The 22,646-nt window shown below is 33.2% G+C and overlaps 2 protein-coding genes across 3 annotated transcripts in view; both read right to left on the bottom strand.

Annotated features, from left to right (window-relative positions):
• Nucleotides 1-22,646, bottom strand: part of LOC137388500 (gastrula zinc finger protein XlCGF8.2DB-like) — a 58,725-nt gene that overhangs the window by 2,682 nt on the left and 33,397 nt on the right. The window lies entirely within an intron of this gene.
• On the bottom strand, nt 1,726-16,407 carry LOC137388736 (uncharacterized). Of its 2 annotated transcripts, none has more exons than XM_068075192.1 (15): nt 15,876-16,407; nt 15,178-15,268; nt 14,741-14,805; nt 14,458-14,578; nt 9,851-9,925; nt 9,558-9,674; nt 8,575-8,706; nt 8,139-8,377; nt 6,837-7,110; nt 5,387-6,083; nt 4,674-4,808; nt 4,354-4,483; nt 3,887-4,070; nt 3,309-3,443; nt 1,726-2,359 (listed from the first exon to the last, which is right to left on the bottom strand). In XM_068075192.1, the coding sequence occupies exons 1-15, from the start codon at nt 15,933-15,935 to the stop codon at nt 2,166-2,168; spliced, it is 2,649 nt and encodes an 882-aa protein (XP_067931293.1). In that variant the 5' UTR covers nt 15,936-16,407; the 3' UTR covers nt 1,726-2,165. The 2 variants fall into 2 exon arrangements, with proteins under 2 accessions (XP_067931293.1, XP_067931294.1); XM_068075193.1 differs by having other exon boundaries at nt 8,575-8,700.

Here is a 22,646-nt window from a genome sequence, read left to right as displayed (position 1 = left end):
GGTGGATTTGCCACTGTACCTGATAGTGAGACATGTTCATTCCCTTCAGCAGCTGAGTTACTAAATTTTTTCCAGCTACGAGGAGCCTACTGCAACTTCCTGCTACAGAACTTGCACAGGTACTCCAAGGGTTGCGGGAAGCGATGGTGAGAAGAAAAAGAGCAGCTGGTATCGATTTACTGTCACCCCACTTTAGCAATGACCAGCTGCACGTCGCCTGCTAAAAAGTAGGCAGAAGCCGAAAACTGTTTGTTCATATACCCAACAAAAAAACTAAAAATGTTGTCTATCCGCAAGTGATGCATTGAAGTAACATTGTGTTATTGTTATGTCATGCTATGTTCTTCATGTTCTGCTATACCTACATATTATCCACATGCAGCATGTTCTAACATGTTTTTCAGTATATATACTTTCATGCATTTGTTTTCTTTATTGTATCTCATAAAAAGGCTATCCTGTTGGCGTTATGTTGTATTACTGTAAGGTGCTAATGCTGTATATGCCTTGACATCATACTGTCTGTGCTGTTATACATATGAATGTTATCGACACAACCTCATTACTGTTGTATATACCATGTCAAAACACAGGCTATATATAGATGAAGAACTGGTGAGCTATGATTAGTGTTTTAAGCATGTAGAAGTCTCCATTCAGTAAATACTGGTAATAGCAAAATATTGTTGTCTCATTTCTAGAAAAAAATACAAAATTATTCAATACTGTCAGTTTGAAGAACTTTGGTTTGCCTAGCAATGTCAATTTCATTATCAGTTCCATGTACACAAATATGGCAACTCCGATTTGAGCGGTTTAAGACTGATGAATTGTAGACTAGCTGTAAAACATATTGCAGATTTCCATTGTTCTCCCAAACATGATTGGCATGAATGACTGCATATGTGTATGCATACTCTGATCAAAGCAAAAAAATTCAGTAAACTGCATACTTGGAGTTGTTTTACAGTATGAAAGACAACTCTCAATGAATTTGCTTCCGTAAACGGGTAATATATATATATATATATATATATATATATATATATGTATATATATATTCATATATAGGAACATATGGGGCCTGAATCAAAAATCCGGTCCTGTTATGGGGCATTCGTCTACATATGGGGCGCCCCATATGTGGATGGGTGCTTAAATACATTGTAAACCACTGTGGAATGTGTCAAATCATTCCTAGCAATTTTTTACATTACAACAAATCATGAATCATTTTTGGAGTTGCTCCCCCCGGGAGACAACTCCAAAAATTTTACTGTTTTTCAAATAAATTAAAACACTGTGGGGCTAGCCCCATAACTGATAAATTGAAACATATTTCGGAGTTGTCTGTCCGATTATCATTTGTGTGGGCAACTTCAAATATAGCTTGAAAAACTCAATTTTGTACTGGTGTCTCTCAGAGTCACTCTAATTACTATGGAAAGGCATTCTTCATGAAACTTTTTATCAATTAGTTTTACATTTCAAAACTTAAGCTTAATATCAACCTTGAACTTGATTATCTTGATTAACTTGATTATTCGCTCCTAAATTAGATTAGATTATTTGTTACTCAGATAATGTATAACTAGATTGTCTTTTTATTTTGCAGCCTTTTCAATTGTACATGCAGGAGTGTATGCCGCTCAATTTTAATCAAGGTGGTAGTCTTTTTGGTTTTGTGCTGACCCTCAACAATTTTTGAAATAGTTTTGTTTCAAAAATTATTGAAATAATTTATTATTTCAATCGTTATTCAAATCGTTACCCGTTATTCAAATCGTTGTGTATAATTAGGAGTGTTACAGATATAGCAATATGCACTATTTGTAATCGTATTTGCAGATAATATTGAATTATTCATAAGAAAAGCATCTCCCTTCAAAATGAATACAAAAATCACAAAAGCCATTTCCTTCACAAAAGATTACAAAAGCAAACAACAATTACAAACAGCAATCAACATTTTAAAAATGTGTTTAAAAAATCATGAAACTTTGAAATAGAATTTTAGATTTAAAAAGTTTTTATTTCCAAAAACTACTGTTAATCAGAATAAGGAAAAAAACTGAGAAATAAGATTGCTACATTAATTGACTACCAAATATGAACAAGGTGACTTTGGCAAAGTAGAAAAAAAACCAAATTCCCAATGGTCTTGCTTAGAGCTGGCTGTTAGGTGCTGTGCTGCTTTTTAGGATGTTGTGAGCTCTTGCACGCAATACCGCCATTGATCTGTGTGGGAGAGCCTCTTTAATTTTCAGTAAAATCGTTTTGGAAGGTACAGTTGTCTTATCTTGCCATAGCTTGCTGAATACGTCTTTTTCCAACTGTGTCCATCTTGGTTTTTTGGTTCCTGAAAAATAGATGAGTCATTTAGTCGATTGTAAGTCATAAAAGTTGGATGAGTTGCTGGAAATACAAAGCCGAACAACATGCATTTTTTCTTCAATATAGCTTGTTGCAATAGTGAAAAATTCAAGTTTTAAGGCAGCATACTATGCATTTGTAAAACTTTAAAATTTACCAAAGAATACCAGAAAAATGCATTATCATCTTGAAGGATTTGGAACAACATTGAATAATAATGTTTCCAGTTCAATTTGCACACACAAACTGATGACAGTTTACTTTCAGCAGCCTATGTAAATACTCAAATAGTTAGACCAAACAGTATTGAGCTGCTGAGACTGTCAGAACTCTACGAACCCAATGTTTACACTGCTTGAAAAAATTTTCCCTGGTTTTTAGAGCTGCATTTCTATGAAAGAAAAACTTTGCCAAGGCAAAATAATTTTTTTTAAAGTATGGGGTAAAATGTGCTTTTTTGCCCTATTATAGCAAATTCACTAGTAAATAATATAGACTTTGTACTTTTTATACGTGTTTACATAATAAATAAGCTAAAATCGCTAAATCTTGATGCCAACACTTATTCGTGCCATTGCTATTAGTATTATTATACCACTTAGCATTGGTAGGCAAACGGAACATCCTACTATGGTTGTCAAGCTTTTAACCAATTCTTATAGTTTACAAACATAAAATGACATCGTACAATAAAACACCAATCTCTAATCCTTTTATACTAATTTTGAGGTCATCATTAGTGGTTTACTATTAATCTCCATGACACTAACCTTTTCTAACACGACATAAAAAATAAGCCAGAATTAGAATTTTACAGGCTTTTATTGCAGACATGTTTGAACTGATGACACAACATTTTGTAGATAGTTACACGTGTCCAGAATGCAAGTTAAATTATCAATGTTGATACAAAAGAATATAGATCATAATGCTACCTTGTCTTTCGGTCGCATCATGATTATCTGATACACTTATTGTAGCAATGCAGTCTGCATTGTTCTCACGCTCCTCTACTTCAACAAGATGGCTGATGGATTCCTCTTTACCATCACTATCACAACGTGTTTCACCTATATTAGACAATTTTATTGATACATAGTTATCACCTAAAAATATTTACCAAAAAATACCTAAGAGCATCACAAGCAGTGTTAAGCCTGGTTAGCAATAAACCCTTAGGGTTTTTTAAAATATTTGATTCACTCTAATTACTTAAATTTTCTCAAACTGGTTTAGTAGCAAGAGTCACAGATGTTTCATTACTTCTAATCTGGCCGAAATTTAGCAAATTATTGTCATAGTAATATCAGTGATAACAGAGTGTAATGCTTTTAAAAAACCAACAACTGCATAACATGCTGAAAAGTATGATCCTAGGATAATTGTCCATTGCCTAGCTTTCAATTATTAAGTATAGGTAAATGCCCGGCTCGCTAGATATCACTTCATGCTTTAAAATCTATGTATTCAATTTAAAATGGAGCATGCTTAAAACCAATAAGTAGTTAGTTACCTTCTCCGTCACTTGGCAACAGACCATATTTTTCTTCCCCTTGTTCCACTCTAATCAGGAGCTTGGCTATTTTACTCCTCTCAATTATGCTCGTTTGTAGCTGGTAACGCGTGGTGTGTATCCCAAGATCATGTCCCATGTGGTCAGCCAGCATGTTGAGCTCACCATCATTCATTTTTAGCATCTAACAAATAGTATCAGCATTTGTGTGTTAACACCTGCTAACATGCTGCTTGCCATGAATCACATTCATGGTAAATAGTGTTAACTGTTACTGATAGTAATTATCAGCATTATGCTATATAACATCAAAACATTGAAAGCCAACAGTCAGACATGTTTCTCAATTATTTTTATTAGCAAGCAATACTATATAAGCGTTTCAAGAAACTTGCTCGCTTAAACATGCCCTCGAATTCAACACAAATGACATACTTTCAAACTCTCATACATACACTTGTCCATACCTGGCAAGTTGTCGCTAAATAGTGCCTCAATCTTTGTGCGTGTATTCGCTCTGGCATTTTGAGATTTGGGCACCATGTCTTCATCTCATTCAAGGCATCTGTTCCAGTAATGGGCCTATCAGCCATTGGCCTAAATCATAGGTCGAAAAGAGAATCAAATGTGCATGTTTTAATCAACAAGAGCAAGAGTCCCTTCCTGCTACATGTATAATACACCAATTACGTGTACCTTTGACCAAGTTATTAGCACAAAATCTTTGATGCTCATATGTTTACTGACAAGTGAATTAACGAGAAGCAAGGAAGAATAGTCTAGTTACCTTGAAAATATGTATGTGCCGTTTGGGTTGCTTGCTATTATTTTTTCCATTGCTACAACAATTGCTTGACTTAGCAAGACGAACACTTTCCTTATTTGTCGCGTAGACTTGCCTCTAACTTCGACAACTGTCATCCTGTAAACAGCAGTAACGACAATGAAACATAAATAATTAATGTCGGATAATCAAACAGCCTCATAAATTTACAAATTTCATTTGGTATTTGCATTAAAGCATTAAAGTTTATTTGTTTTGCTCAAGTCAAACTTCAGTTAATTTGACAACAACGTGGAACATCTGATAGGACGATTGTGCCCAGCGGAAAAAAAATGACCATTGTTATAAACCGAAGATTCTGGTATTAACGACTGGAAAATATGTATACTAATTTGAAATTGATTTGCACCCAATTAAAATATGCAATGTGAACAGCTGATAAGTGAAAATGATTTGTGCAGTTTCAAACAATGAGCAGTCCTTAATGAAAATATTCATGAATTTCGCTTGAAATAAACTTGAATATAATTTGTTTTAAGATTATGGAGTGCAATTTTGACATCGTTAAAGGTAGTAACAGCCAGTAAGAGCCAATGAGCCTTAAATTTTAAAATTATTGCTATTATTTTACTTAATAAAAAGATGAAAGCAAATTGAATTTCCACTAGTATTTCCTCAGCATGTTTAATGAAAAATTCATATAGCGTTAAACTTGCCTGTTAGCTATAGCCCGTTCAGTTGCAGTGAGCTTTCCAACTATTGCCTTGTCATGCGGGTCATTAATGCTATTATTGGCTCTTTGGAAATCAGCAATGGTCATATCATGGACTTCCATCGGACGCCTTTTATTAAACAAGATTAAACTAGATAATACTAGTTTTTTCAAACGCACTATGTCTTCAGTCTTCCCTATTTCTTCCTCGATAAATTTGTTTAGAATGACCAAATCTTCTTCTAAAGGCAATTCAGGCACGCGGCTCAAAGTTGCAAGTCTCTGTTGCTTGGCAACAGCTGATGAAACCCGAGAGTTCCACGTCGCGCTGTAAACCTGCAAAAACTCTTCTGCATTCTCCTTTTCCCTCCTGTTCGATTCCTTAATAGCTTCAGCAATTTTTAGTAGTGTAAGTTGTTTAATGTAAATGCCTAAAGTAAATGCAAGCTGTTTAGATTTGCTCATACTCTTTCGTACAGTTTGAACAAAACTTTCGTAACAACTTGGGTCGATCATCGAGCTCATGCCTTTCTTATTAGGCAAAACTTCCTTAAGGCAAATGTATAGTTTAGCTATTGAACGGAGCTTGCTACGGATGTTGTTCAAATCAGAGTAACGTACATCGGCATCTCCAAGCCGTTCCAACTGATGACGTCCAAAAGTTCTTATTAAGGGATCATTCCTGATTACCTCAACAACTCCTACAGCAATGATAAAACACATACTGTAAATGCATTCAATTTTTATTCAATTGCTATTGTCAATTGCAATTCAGTCAGTTTCCATGTTCTGTCAATTTTTGAAAGTGTGGCATTTAACATTTGCATTGCACAAGATGGAAGTTCTTACTTTCATTGAAACATATTTTTCAGTATCCAGTTAACACTTCCCGGTTTGCACTAAATAGCTGCAGCAAGTACTTTAGGTACATGTTCTATATATAAGAAGAAATTTCTGTAAATTATCAAAATGGTATGGTTTTGTAATTCAGGGTGTTTTCATTTACATTGATTCCGATTCATATGTGATAGCTCACTGAGCATTGGCTAGGCTAAACAAAATGAATTAAACCAATTGCATGAGTCGAATGTTTTTCTCAATGTAGCATTTCCTCAAGGTCTACTTGAGAGAATGCAAATTTCCTACTTATGCAAAACTTGTTTGAAGTTTTGAACTTTAATATCAATTATTGAGAGTTTGCTTCATTCCGGACTATAGTAAAAGGCATGCCGCGGAGTAGTTTCAGAAACCAATCCAATAGAAAGAAAACATTGAATTAATATTTCATTAATATATGTTTTTGTGCTCTCGTGTGTTTCCCAGAACAGATATTGATAGGAACAGGCAACGCTTCTCGCTGAAAGTATAATAAAATCTGCTTTTGGTAATCACATGTAAAACATCACTTGGTTGTCATAATGGTAATTTGCTAAACAGATCATCAGGTAAATTACCTGCATTCTTTTTTGTTTCTTTCATGTTGCTCAGCAGCAAGTCCATGTTTACTTGTTCGGCATTGTTGATGAATGGAGCCAGCAGCAACAAACCATCGGTTTTGCACCCGATTTTGCTAGCCGATGGCCTTAGCTTACATTCCCTGATATGTCTAGTGAGTGTTTTCCTTGCATAGAAGCCATAACAATGTAGACATGGTAAATATTTGTGTGCCGGAACCGATCTTTCAGGCCTTCTGGCAACAGCTAATTCTCCATTGCCATTTTCGATAACCTAAAAAATTACTTCAGTTAGACAAACTTCAGCGCCATATTGAAATCTGTTTAATCCCAATTTTTTTAAGATAATGTTATTTAGATGCAGGTTAGAAAACAAACTATGGTTAAAAAAAAATTTATTCAAGGACCATTAGTTCATTAAGGCTAGTTCTCATATGGCCATTTATTGTTACTGGCCTATAATAGTAATTGAGTAATACAACTTAGCACACCGGCAATTCGTTCTGATGGTTTTAAAAATCATAGGTTTTATGTTATCTAATAGGAAGCAAAATAGCAATTCAAAATACTTAAATTTATATTAGAGCTTGTTAATCACGTGAATCCTTTAAATCTATAACTACCTTCACAACTGGGAATTACCAAGTTAACTCCTATGATAAAAAACTAATTCATGTCCATGTTCACGGAAATGCCACTTACTTTTAACGCTTACTCAAAATGCTATTGAAATTGATTATACACAGTTTATTGGATACTTACACACATCTTCATTATAATTCAGCTTATATGACTTGGTGTGAAAAGCTCAAGAAGTAAATTTTATAGGAGACCAAGTGAAAAAATTTCCAACAACATAAAACTCGTCTGATTCATTTTCATTAATAAAATCATCAAAAAAAATTTGTTCATTTCTACAAGATGTAATACTGTTAGAATAATATGTTGAATATGTTCTAAAATTTAATATTGGGAGCTTCACCAAAGTTTACCATGAGATTGTTTTAATTTTCATAACAGCATGGTTAAAATCCAGAGTTGAAAAAGCGATGAGATTTTTAGCATACTGTCGCTGGCTAACGACAATGATAGACATAGTTCATGGCCTTGATCAACTGATTAATCTATTCGTAGACGAAATAGCAAAAAGTAACTTTTCATACAGTAACCCTTCCCTTCGATGTCATCATCATCAATGTCCAATAACAGCATGCAGACTTAAGGTGTAATAATACAAAAACTGCAGACTAAAGGGGAATAAATACAAAAGGCTGGATGCTCAATTTGCTATGATACATGTACCTTGATGTTGTGTTTGTAATTTCCAGCATTTTGAATTCGCTTCAGCTCAATGTCTCTTCTGTTGTAGTAAGACTTTTCCTCCTCGCCTTTCGATCTCACCAGCAATTCCTCCACCCACTTTTCAGTTGCATGCATATTTCGAATATGTCGACTGATTTTGCTTGTAAACTTTTTCTCACAATAATAGCAGTAATCTGGTTTGCTCCATTTTTTATTGTTGCTCCCGAAATGTACTTTAGCTATAAGTATACAAAGTCATAAACACGTTGAACTGGAAAGTTTACTTTTTGACAGCAAATGTCTAGCTTCACTTTTTCCTAAGCATTTAAGAACACATCGTCAAATAAATATAAGCATATGTAATATGTAAGCACGCACATACTCTAAGTCATCCAGCTTATCTATTGATAACTTATGTATAGAATAATTTTAGTACCATTAACCAGCTTCTCTTTCAAGCCTAAACATTTTGATATTTTGGCATCTCGAAGTTTTGCATCAGGCTCCTTTGGCACTTCCTTCAAACTTCTGCTTGTGTCTGTATTGGCAACTCTGTGAGTATCTGTAACTGACATGCGAGACCATATAATATTACTTTTGGAATGTTTAAATAACTTAAGGACAATGTAATAAGATTACGTGTTTCTAACTAAACATCAACTTTGGGAGTAAAGTATTCTATATTTTACTGGAAGTGAAAAACTGCTAATCAGCCAATTTTACATGTATTCGTACAGTTGTTACATTCCTGATACATTCTAAAAACAGGAATTTTTGCAAAACATACCATATTGCTTTGAAATATAAGCCATAATATTAACACTCTGGAAAAAAGTATTTCATTTTATATACAATATAGGAAATCTACAAAAAATAAATGAGAATTGTATAACAAATCATGACCACGACAAGGATCAAAGAGGCAAGGTCAAACTTAAATGTTCCTAAGCCAATCAATCAGAGTCAGGACAGCGCAATAATGGAGCCGTTTATTTGTGATTTTCTGTAGCTGAAGAAAGGATTACAGATTCCAATGATTAGTTCAAAAACCGTCTCGAGCACTTTTACCAAAAGATTCAATTTAACTCCGGCATCAACCAGATGGTTGCTAAAAAAATTTGGTAACTATCGACTGCGCCATCGTTTGCGCCTCAGTGAAAACACTGACAAGTAGTTTGCTATATGTAACTAAATGAAGGACTCCGTCGGTAGACAAAATAACAAAAGAATCACAGACAAGACATTAAAATAAAATGTACGGCTGTCAACTGTACTCACTCAATGCTTTATTGATTTCAAGGCAAGCAAATAATTACATATTTGATTTTATCATTATTAATAGAAAATGCTGGAACTTGAATATTTGCGAAACTCTTAACAATGAATACAGTATAGTACCCAATGGTTGAATTCTCATACCATCAATATCTTCTTCACTGTCTCCACTTTCCACACTACTTCCATCACTACTTTCACTACTGTCATCTTTGCCAGGATATGTTTCATCCAAATCAGAGTCGTCGACTTGATCTGATGCTAAAACAAGTGAAAAGAATCTTGCGTTACCAGCAAACCAAAAAAGCTTATTACATTTTAAGTGTTATATTTTAAACAACTAACGGCAATAGGGCTACCATAAAGAGGAGCAAGTATCTTGCCAATACATAAGAAATACAGCCAGGGTGATAACTACATGCAATAAAGAAACTTACATTCTTCATCAAAGCTTTTAGTTTCACCGCTGTCATGGGTAGCCACTCCCTGAAGAACTTGAACTGACCGTAAAACTAAAAATTTATAAAAACATGAAAAGATTAAATAAAAATTTCATAATGATAAGTGATATGTATAGATATGCATAAAACAAATTATGCATGGGGCATCCATAATGATGAAAGATATATAATTATGCATGTGTATATAACGAATCACATATGGGGCTTTCATAATAATAAGTATTATATAATGAAGTGTATTAATTGAATCACATATGGGGCATCCATAATAAGTGATATATAATGAAGTGTATTTAATGAATCACATATGGGTCTTTCATAATAATAAGAGATATATAATTATGCATGTGTATAGAACAAAACACATATGGGGCTTTCATAATAATAAGAGATATATAATTATGCATGTGTATATAACAAATCACATATGGGGCTTTCATAATAATAAGTATTATATAATGAAGTGTATTAATTGAATCACATATGGGGCTTCATTAATAATAAGAGATATATAATTATGCATGTGTATATAATGAATCACATATGGGGCTTTCGTAATGATAAGTGTTATATAATGAAGTGTATTAATTGAATCACATATGGGGCTTCCATAATAAGAAGTGATATATAATGAAGTGTATTTAACGAATCACATATGGGTCTTTCATAATAATAAGAGATATATAATAATGCATGTGTATAGAACAAATCACATATGTGGCTTTCATAATAATAAGTATTATATAATGGAGTGTATTAATTGAATCACATATGGGGCTTCCATAATAAGAAGTGATATATAATGAAATGTATTTAACGAATCACATATGGGTCTTTCATAATAATAAGAGATATATAATTATGCATGTGTACAGAACAAAACACATATGGGGCTTTCATAATAATAAGAGATATATAATTATGCATGTGTATATAACGAATCACATATGGGGCTTTCATAATAATAAGTATTATATAACGAAGCGTATTAATTGAATCACATATGGGGCTTCCATAATAAGAAGTGATATATAATGAAGTGTATTTAACGAATCACATATGGGTCTTTCATAATAATAAGAGATATATAATTATGCAAGTGTATAGAACAAATCACATATGGGGCTTTCATAATAATAAGAGATATATAATGAGGTGTATTTAACGAATCACATATGGGGCTTTCATAATCATAAGAGATATATAATTATGCATGTGTATAGAACAAAACACATATGGGGCTTTCATAATAATAAGAGATATATAATTATGCATGTGTATATAACGAATCACATATGGAGCTTTCATAATAATAAGTATTATATAATGAAGTGTATTAATTGAATCACATATGGGGCTTCTATAATAAGAAGTGATATATAATGAGGTGTATTTGACGAATCACATATGGGTCTTTCATAATAATAAGAGATATATAATTATGCATGTGTATAGAACAAAACACATATGGGGCTTCCATAATAAGAAGTGATATATAATGAAGTGTATTTAACGAATCACATATGGGTCTTTCATAATAATAAGAGATATATAATTATGCATGTGCATATAACGAATCACATATGGGGCTTTCATAATAATAAGTATTATATAATGAAGTGTATTAATTGAATCACATATGGGGCTTTCATAATAAGAAGTGATATATAATGAAGTGTATTTAACGAATCACATATGGGTCTTTCATAATAATAAGAGATATATAATTATGCATGTGTATAGAACGAATCACATATAGGGCTCCATAATAATAAGAGATATATAATTAAGCATGTGTATTTAACGAATCACATATGGGGCTTCCATAATAATAAGAGATATATAATTATGCATGTGTATATAACGAATCACATATGGGGCTTTCATAATAAGAAGTGATATATAATGAAGTGTATTAATTGAATCACATATGGGGCTTCCATAATAAGAAGTGATATATAATGAAGTGTATTCAACGAATCACATATGGGGCTTTCATAATAATAAGAGATATATAATTATGCATGTGTATAGAACGAATCACATATAGGGCTTTCATAATAATAAGAGATATATAATTATGCATGTGTATAGAACAAAACACATATGGGGCTTTCATAATAATAAGTATTATATAATTATGCATGTGTATAGAACGAATCACATATAGGGCTTTCATAATAATAAGAGATATATAATTATGCATGTGTATAGAACAAAACACATATGGGGCTTTCATAATAATAAGTATTATATAATTATGCATGTGTATAGAACGAATCACATATGGGTCTTTCATAATAATAAGAGATATATAATTATGCATGTGTATATAACGAATCACATATGGGGCTCCATAATAATAAGAGATATATAATTATGCATGTGTATAGAACGAATCACATATAGGGCTTTCATAATAATAAGAGATATATAATTATGCATGTGTATAGAACAAAACACATATGGGTCTTTCATAATAATAAGAGATATATAATTATGCATGTGTATAGAACGAATCACATATGGGTCTTTCATAATAATAAGAGATATATGATTATGCATGTGTATATAACGAATCACATATGGGGCTCCATAATAATAAGAGATATATAATTATGCATGTGTATATAACGAATCACATATGGGGCTCCATAATAATAAGAGATATATAATTATGCATGTGTATAGAACGAATCACATATAGGGCTTTCATAATAATAAGAGATATATAATTATGCATGTGTATAGAACAAAACACATATGGGTCTTTCATAATAATAAGAGATATATAATTATGCATGTGTATAGAACGAATCACATATGGGTCTTTCATAATAATAAGAGATATATGATTATGCATGTGTATATAACGAATCACATATGGGGCTCCATAATAATAAGAGATATATAATTATGCATGTGTATAGAACGAATCACATATAGGGCTTTCATAATAATAAGAGATATATAATTATGCATGTGTATAGAACAAAACACATATGGGTCTTTCATAATAATAAGAGATATATAATTATGCATGTGTATAGAACGAATCACATATGGGTCTTTCATAATAATAAGAGATATATGATTATGCATGTGTATATAACGAATCACATATGGGGCTCCATAATAATAAGAGATATATAATTATGCATGTGTATATAACGAATCACATATGGGGCTTTCATAATAAGAAGTGATATATAATGAAGCGTATTAATTGAATCACATATGGGGCTTTCATAATAAGAAGTGATATATAATGAAGTGTATTAATTGAATCACATATGGGGCTTTCATAATAAGAAGTGATATATAATGAAGTGTATTTAACGAATCACATATGGGTCTTTCATAATAATAAGAGATATATAATTATGCATGTGTATTTAACGAATCACATATGGGGCTTCCATAATAGTAAGAGATATATAATTATGCATGTGTATATAACGAATCACAGATGGGGCTTTCATAATAAGAAGTGATATATAATGAAGTGTATTAATTGAATCACATATGGGGCTTTCATAATAATAAGAGATATATAATTATGCATGTGTATATAACGAATCACATATGGGGCTTTCATAATAATAAATATTAATTAATGAAGTGTATTAATTGAATCACATATGGGGCTTCCATAATAAGAAGTGATATATAATGAAGTGTATTTAACGAATCACATATGGGTCTTTCATAATAATAAGAGATATATAATTATGCATGTGTATATAACGAATCACATATGGGGCTTCCGTAATAATAAGTGATATACATGGATGTCTATAGAACAATACACATATGGGGCTCCATAATAGTAAGTGACATATAATGTAGTGTATTTAACAAATCACATATGGGGATTTCATAATAATAAATGATATTTTTGGATGTATATAGAACGAATCACATATGGGGCTTCCATAATAAGAGATATATATGTATTTCTATAGAACAAATCCCATATGGAGCTTCCATAATAGTAAGTGATATAAAAAGATGTTTGCAGAATCTAGCGTAACTGACCATTCATAACAGTAAGTGATATAAGCAAGATAAATACAGTATATATCGTATATGGAGCATTCGTAATGACAAGTTATACATACATATATGTACATGATATAACATAAAGAGTTATTCACGGCAGTAAGTAATATGTAGAAATATCTACAGGATATTGCATTAACTGAGAACTTGCAATATATATGTATATATAAATATAATTAAACACATGATAGAGCACATATAGTGTATTGACGATAGCCGTTTGTTTACAAACATGCTGTCTGAATGTAATAAACATTTGGAATTTTCATGTTGAACTTTTGATAGTTTGACACGGAATGTTGGCTAATCAAAATTTGTCTAATGATTTTGAGTGCCGCTTTCTTCGAAGTCAGTAGCATCAGTAATATTCATTTTTTATGAAATATAACAAATAGAATATAGTTTAGCAGCAGTTAAGAATGACCGACAAGCAAACTTATGTGAAACACTCCTGTCATATTGGTCAGTTGCACAGCATTTTAGTTGCTATTTTCCATAGCAACTAGTAAATTATCACAAACCTTCAGGCTCCTCCTTAATAGTGTGATGGATCAATACAGAGGGGTTACTGTGCATGGGTTCAGCAACTATTTTCACTTTCTGCAGTTGAACAAGCTGCATTTCTGGCTTTACTATTAGGTGCTGTAACAATTAAATGAACAATTTTACTTGTTTTGTTTGACGCCTTTCGAAAGATTAACACATAGAGTGTTGCACTTTGTAACTAACTTGGGCAACATTAATGTACATAAATGATTTTCACACCGTGTGTGATTACATCAAAAAGTAAATTAATGTTCCTACCTTAATCTGATGCATTTTAAGCCTTCGGTTCATGTTGTCAGCCCTGAATTGAACTGTCACTTCGCCTTAAATAAAACCAAAGTTCTTTCACGCAGTGAATGGTAAATATTCAATAGAAACACTAAAGCAATAATGGCCATGTTTTACTTGAGTACCTAAAGAACTAGCCAGCACCTACATTGTATATAGGAGAACTACTTCAGCCACAGCCGCTAACCAGCAACTGTGTAAAACATTGAAAAGTTATTAATAACTAAGCATTTTGAAACAATAATACTAGCCGTTAGCAGGAAGATTTATAACACATACGACTCAATACAAAAAATGCCTATCAAAAAGTGCTAAATTGTCAAAGATGAAACCAGATCCCAAGATCACCTAGCCTTTATTTTTGTACACAAATATCAAGCCTGTAGCCAACTTAAGTTTTAACGCACCTGCATGAAGTTCTGTAATGTTGGCAGTATACCATCTACCAGATGGAGGCCAAATGGCATTCACTAAATCTCCAACGTGCCAAGAAAACAACTATAAAAGCAATATCAATGTTTAAACTTCTATACAATGCTTTCTCTATAACCCCGAAAAATATACGTAGTTTTAGCTTTACATATACAATATATATAAAAAATGGTACAACAACTTAGACTTGTTAGAGTTTTCACAGAGCAATGCGTTTGCAGCTTAGTTGGCATGACATCTTGCATAATTTGAAAAAGTTTTTATAGGTCGATACATTTAAAACAAAAACACTTCGCTTTAGTTGCATTTTTAAAACTTCTGCACTCTTCTCATCAGTATTCCAACTTACAATTTTGGTGCAATTTATTTGTTAAGTTATGCAACATCAGAACACAATTATTATACATATAGCACTGATAGTTAGCCTATAGTCAAAATGCTATTGCTGATTTGCAACTCCTAGTGAAGTGAGCCTCATGTCGCATTATTGGTTAGAATATAGCCTTTTGGCAGTTAGCTAACAAGCATATCAGCGCAACTGGTAAACATGAAATACAGTGTATTCTATGAGAAAATTTGTTTTTTAAGATATGATGAGCTTGACCTATGATGCCAATAGTAAAACAAAGTAACATTGTATCTCAAGGTGAGGGATTACTGCCAATTTACTTACCGGTTCATCATTGCCTCGTTTACGTTTTGCCATCATTGCCATTGCATTACGCCTTGCCATCACTAAAAATTAATGTTAGTAATTTAGGATCACGCTCGTGCTGTCGCTTGACAGTACGTGCACTGCCACAAACAAAATGCAGCCAGATCAGGCAGCTAGCTGATCATCAACTATAAACTAGCCAAATAACACTGTATATCAATTATGACCCTAGGTCACATCAGCCTAGGCCCTAGAGTCACAAAGCCTACTGCTTATCATTTGATGACGCCGTGGTTAGATTAAATCAACAATGGCCAAGCAATGGTTCACAGATGCTGACCTAGCTCGAGCTATAAATTAACCACAAGAATGCTGACTTGGGCAATCAACTTTTGACACAGCCTGCCTCATCTTACTTGCTTGACAAATATCCAAGCACATAATGTTCGAAAATATTACTAGAGTAACTCGTTAGTGAAACACAGTCATGTCTGCAAGTCCTCACTGATTTTGTCCTCTAAACTCACTTTTCTCCATCTGAATACCTTTAAACTGCATATCATCTTGTAGCAAATGACGTCAGGCACATAATAAACATAATTTAAAAATTTAAAAATTAAAATTCATTTAATTGATGATTTAAACAAAACATATGTAAGCGGCACACACAAATAAATTAGCACCATGAAAACTGAAAGTTTTTAAAACTTGATTAACATATGAAATGTAGCTAATGAAATATTATGTGAAGCGTTAATAAGAAATGCAAAAAAACTAAAGACATGGATAAACAACATTAATCCAGAAAATAAAAGCATACATATAGATAGACATACCTTTTCATCCGTTTCCAGGAGAGAGTTGGGTGTACAATAAGTTTTTGTTCTAATCTAGTTATAAAGAAGTCTACACTGTCTAAGAATATAATATGAAATGAATAAGAAAACGGGTTGCTAGAAATTTATATAAAACTGGAAAAGAATCTAGTTTTATATAAACTTCTAGCAACCCGTTTTCTTATTCATTTCATATTATATTCTTAGAGAGTGTAGGAAAAGAATCATCGTATTGCAAATAGTGACAAAATAAAGGCAGCAGTGATTTCATTTATTTCTTTTACTCTGGGGGCAATACTGAAACATCTATTTTTAAAGGTATGAGGATGCTGAAGAGTGATGAATCTCACTAAGGTAAACAGTTTGAGCAGTTTTTAGTTGTACATTTGAATATGAATCGGCAGCAATAAGGCATTGGACCTGATTGCAGGCTGATTTGCACCTGTGGTTATTTCATTATGTTAATGGATTGGCAACTAGCTAATAATAAACAAGTTAACAGGAATTGATGCTATAAAATTTTACAATTATTATTAAAGAACATTACATGAATCATGCTTAACCTGCCATTTAGCAATGAAAAAACTCTTAATTTATTATCTATCATAGAAGAACATAACACTCAACAAAGAATTAATGACAAAGTTCATAGGAACTAAGGTATTTTCAAGATAATGGCCAAAGTAGTATAGTAAGTCACTTTTCGATCCGCTTACTAAGAATTATGTACAGGGGGATTTCAATATGCTTACTAGGATGTTTATCATTAATTTATGGCAAACATCCTGGTAAGCATTTCGAATCCGTAATCTTTCATTTGGTCTAACACCATCAATCACTTGTTAAATCTCACTCATTCACAGTACTCCCGTCGCATTCCATACACGTTTACAATACGATCAGTTACTCGTTCAACTATAGAAGCAATAACTTACAACAAATATAACTAACGATACAAAGACCAAAATAACAGAATAGTATACATTGATTTGAATCGTCCATCAATAAAAACATATTCTTGAAAAAACCTTTACATTTACTGTAAAATTTGTGTTAAAAGTTATTAATGAAAGTGAATATTCAAGCTACTATCCATGACTTATGCCTGATAGCTTTATTTTGCAAAGGTATATTTCCAACCATGTCATCATCCTTAAAATACCTTGATTAACTACCTGTCGTTGGTGCAGAGCTTACGGCTGACTTTAAAGTTACCGTTGAAATTATTAGGAAACTATCCCAAAACTGCAGATCTAATTAAATGGATACACAAAAAGCATAAGCCCATAACTGACAAAAGCGAAAAACCTCTCATCGCTATATCAAATTAACTAATGCCAGGGCTGTATTGTCCAAAAAAAAAGTGGTCAGGAGACTGTCATTTAGTAGTTGCTGAAGACCGACTCGGCCGTGCGGGGAGAGTCTGGGAGGGGAGCAAAAGCGCCCTCCCAGAGAAGGGGGATTCGGGGGCCCTCCCCCGAGAAAATTTTGAGAATTAAGAGCAAAATTAGAGCATTTTAAAGTGTATCTTGTATCATTTAAAGGTTGACTTGCGACAAAATTCACATTACAGTTATTTGGTATCAAAAGATTCACCATGTCTTACTCACTTGTGTTGTAGGTTCCAAATATGTGGAAAAGTGATTACAAGCTCTTAAAAGCTCAAAAACGAAACGCCGCCGTAGATTGGAATCTATTTATTTCTCTGACGTAGCCACAAAATTTGGTTATCGTCTTGTCACGTATGTTCTCACGTGAATTGAAAGGCCAATACAAAGTTCAATATAAAACTTATCGTAGTACTAGTTTATGACAAGCACTTCGGGTTTTACCAAAGAACCCGTATCAAATATAGATGCTCGCTACTTTACAGTTTTGTTTCGGTTTAGTCTAATCGGCAAGTCATAAGCTGATCATGTAACCCAATACTTCGCAAATAATTTCTGCAGCACTTTTCGATTATCACAAGTGACCAACAGGCTCGTCATGATTATCAGACAATGATAGTGTATGTACTCCTTCAAGCTAAGGCTAAAAAATTAAACAAATTTTTACGGTAAGTTATAAGATATCAGTGCTAAAAGTGACAGCATTACAATGACGATAAAACAGACGCGTAAGAACAATAGACATGGTTTTATTGAATGCGTGAAGTATATTTGTGAAAATATTTCGACGAATAAGGTTGCATGAAAGTGTAAACAGAAACCATCTACCACAACTACGTCACATTTGAGTCGTTTTGGAAAGATAATCCAAACTACGGCGGTCTCGTATGGCTGCGATTAACTGTTCGTTTTTGAGCTTTTAAGAGCTTGTAATCACATTTTCCCATATTTTGCACCTACAACACAACAGAGTAAGACATGGTGAATCTTTCCATATCAAATAACTGTAATGTGAATTTTGTTGCAAGTCAACCTTTAAGGTGGATATCCAGGTCCTCCCAAGTTGAGTCATTTCAAGTCTTGCAAAGAGAACTAGCTACAGAATTATATGGTTTTGAGTTGTAACCATATATATGTATATTTACATTTATATTCCTAAATATACATACATGTACATGTGTACATAGAAGATTAATAGTTATAGTTTGACACTTGTCTTTTAAAATTTAAATTTAAGAGCACCTGTTTCAGTTACATAAGTAAGTTTAAATAATATATTTCATGCACCAGGGAAAGACAACAAATAAATTACTTGGCCTGCTTAAAACTTACTATGTTTAAATTATGGCCACGTAGGAATACAATGAGCAACAAACTTGGCCTGCAAACACAAACATACATGTACATGTGTACATAGAAGATTGATTGTTGTAGCTTGAAACTTGTCTTTTAAAAAGCTCTTCTTCTGTCAATGTGTCCATGGCAGAAATATTTTACAACTGATTCTGTATCTATTTCATCATCTTTTTTATATGTGTAACATCAGGGCAGTATCCACCTGTTTGAAATTGGTACTGCGGGGAGAGTCCAAGAGGGGTACTGAGCACCCTCTCGGTGGGGGGGGGGGGGGTGGGGGTGGAGAGGGTCCGAGGGTTCTCCCCTGGAAAAACTTTTAGTATAACTAGTCAAAATGGTGCAAATCTAGCACACTTGGCGCCTGATGGGGCACATGTTCTAACAGCAAATTTGACATTATAATCTAGTTTTCTAAATATAAAACTGTTTATTGAGATTGTCTTTAACAACGCTTATTAAAAATATAATGTGAATGATAGCTGCTAAAGGGGTTGGTCACAGCTAGCATGAGGTAGAATTATCACCGGGTACAATGCTGAATGGTGTAGGAGATGAGTAGTCTCCTAATAGGAGTAGAAATAATTTAATTAAATAATATTGTAGAGTTAAAAAGTAAAATTAATAGAGCACCATGTTAAAAATAATGCACTTATACTATAGTCTATAATACCGAGCAAGTAGTAGTAAATTTAAGTTTGAGCAATGACATACAGCCCCCATGTATACAGCCCCCATGGGGGCTGTATATCATTGGTTTTAGCTATGCATGTTACATGCATAGCTCAAACTTAATTTATTTCTGTGAACAAAATCTTTTGTACATAAGCATTCATTTACATATCTACTACTACAAAAAAACAACCATGTACAAATGTCTCTGTAAGAAATGCTTGAAAGCATTCCTTTCGGTAGCATAAAAATGCCGTGCGAGCTACCATAACGATCGTTTTTCTCTGTATATTCCAAGTATTATAAAAGTCTAAAAAGTTTACATCCCGTCTATCATCTGAATTATTATTATTCTAATCACACCAAAAATCACTTACGATCGGAGTATCAAATAATATTTTATTTTACTGTTTTGAAAGTCGAGCCGATGTTGACTGGTATTTCCAGCTTTCATTCTTTTTCAAAGAGGCGCGATTTCTTTAGCACAAAGCAACGCCTTTCGGATAATCGTTTCATATTTGAATTTATCGACTAATATCTTGTTGATGATATTTAAAACTTACTAGCATTCATATCCTTTGTTTAACGTTACGAGACGGCAGCTTTATAAACCGTTTCCCCACGCAACCAATAAACGACATTTTGGTCATTTCCCCAGCCAAAATGTTAAAATCAAGCAAAAATGACGTGAATTCCGGGAATTTGAGTCTCAAAAAAATGGTACTGCCATGGCAGTAGCTGCAGAGTATAGGAGGATACGGCCCTGTGTAACATTAGATGATTATTTAGACAGCCTGCCCCATGGTGTTCCTCATCAATCTTTGGATTCGCTTCAATGCAGAAAAGTAGCTCTCTCCTACTGCATTGGTGGCAGGCAAAACCAATACTAGATTAGTGAGCCTCTCCACTTCATCGCCAGTTGCTAGAGCGCAACGTTGCGCTAGAGCGCTAGGTAATTAGTTGTTGGAAATTCCAAGTGAATGAGCTTAGACTGAAATTCTTACTAATTAGCCGCCGAAGATCACTAAAAGGTTGGGGCTACTCAGCTGCCCAGCCGCCTTAGGGAATACGGGCCTGTGAATTTTAGTGGCACGTAATGACTTCCACGATGTACGCAATGCCGATTTCGCAATTTCCGAGATTTTGACAGAAGAAAAGTGCTCCGGATGGTTCCGGAGTCTCCTAATAGGACAATACAGTACTGACTAATGCCATACTTTAATTAAATTTTACCGCTGATTCAATTAAAATTAGATGCAAAATGTCAAGACCTGCTAAAAGACAAAACTCATCAATAAAATTAAATTAAGTTATCACTGATGTCATTACTTTTATTTACTATATAACAAGGCAACATTTTTTTGTCTCATCAACAACACCCAGGCTGTGGAGAGATAGACATCAACATTGTGAATTTACTAATCGTTTTACTGAAAAATTGATGAGTCCAATGCTGAGTGAGTGCTGACAATATTGCTGCCGGTTTTGGTACAGAGCGAATATTTATTACCCTCTGGTTCAATAGCTTTGAATATTAATTTAACTTTCATTTCCCAAATATACTTTCAGTGTATAATTCTATTAACTCGCTTTAAATAGTTTTTTGATTCACAGTGACACAGAAGGTAAAAAGACCAAACCCAGAAAAAAACCACCAACATGATGCATAATACCCGAATGGACATATTTTTAATTGACCTCATGACTATCAAGATGTTTAGTCAGTTTGCTCAATAGAATGGCTGGTGTTTTTGGGTTAAAGATCATAGTAGAGCTATCAATCTTTTCTTCTGGATTCAAAGGTTCAGTCATTTCAATTATGGACATTCTTAACGGCTGCTGATGCCAAACTAAATCTTATGTAACTTTACAAAATTTTAATTTTAGCTTAGAGGATAACAAGTATACAGCAATTAACCTTCACTCGGTATCAAAATTAATGCAATGCCAAATCACTGGCATTCCTGAAAAAAATTGCTCAGAACTTCAGATTTCAAACGGTTACCGATGTTAACCATAAATTAATAGTAAGCATCCTAAACACTGACTATCCTAAAACTATTACTCTGGAAATTACTATTTGAAATGCTTACTGATGTGTACCATAAATTAATGATAAGCATCCTAGTAAGCACATGGAAGATGCCCTGTACAAAATTCTTAGTAAACACATCGAAAAGTGGCTTACTAATAATACTACTAGCTGAGCAGCTTGACGCCAGCAGAAATTTCTAGCTAACTAGAAATAAGAAAAAATCGCTAAAGAAAAGCTAGTTAGAGAAAAGCGAGATTGTTCCAAATCTGCTAAATTATATGTTTAAGTATGAGAAGTGCAAGGGTTGTTTGATTTAAGCCTATCGATTTAATACTACTTTTTGTGTTTTAAACAGAGGTTTGTGATCTTTTATTACATTTAATCAATTTCAAATATATTATGAACTTAAACTGTGCAATGATGATGCAACGTTACATACGATATGTGTTAAAGTAGCCTGCACACATAGCAGATTTGTAGGAGTGTTTTACAAAAACTTGCTAAG

Source organism: Watersipora subatra, chromosome 2 (assembly GCF_963576615.1).
Source record: "Watersipora subatra chromosome 2, tzWatSuba1.1, whole genome shotgun sequence".
Taxonomy (NCBI): Eukaryota; Metazoa; Bryozoa; class Gymnolaemata; order Cheilostomatida; family Watersiporidae; genus Watersipora; species Watersipora subatra.
Note: the sequence above shows the minus strand (reverse complement) of the source record. Positions and strands in the feature narration are given on the sequence as shown.

Coding starts and splice junctions, on each gene's coding strand:
- LOC137388736 (XM_068075192.1), bottom strand. CDS start 15,935: ATGGCAAGGCGTAATGCAATGGCAATGATGGCAAAACGTAAACGAGGC. Junction 15,269..15,875: donor AACGAGGCAATGATGAACCG/GTAAGTAAATTG, acceptor TTGCTTTTATAG/TTGTTTTCTTGGCACGTTGG. Junction 8,378..8,574: donor GAAAGAGAAGCTGGTTAATG/GTACTAAAATTA, acceptor GTATACTTATAG/CTAAAGTACATTTCGGGAGC.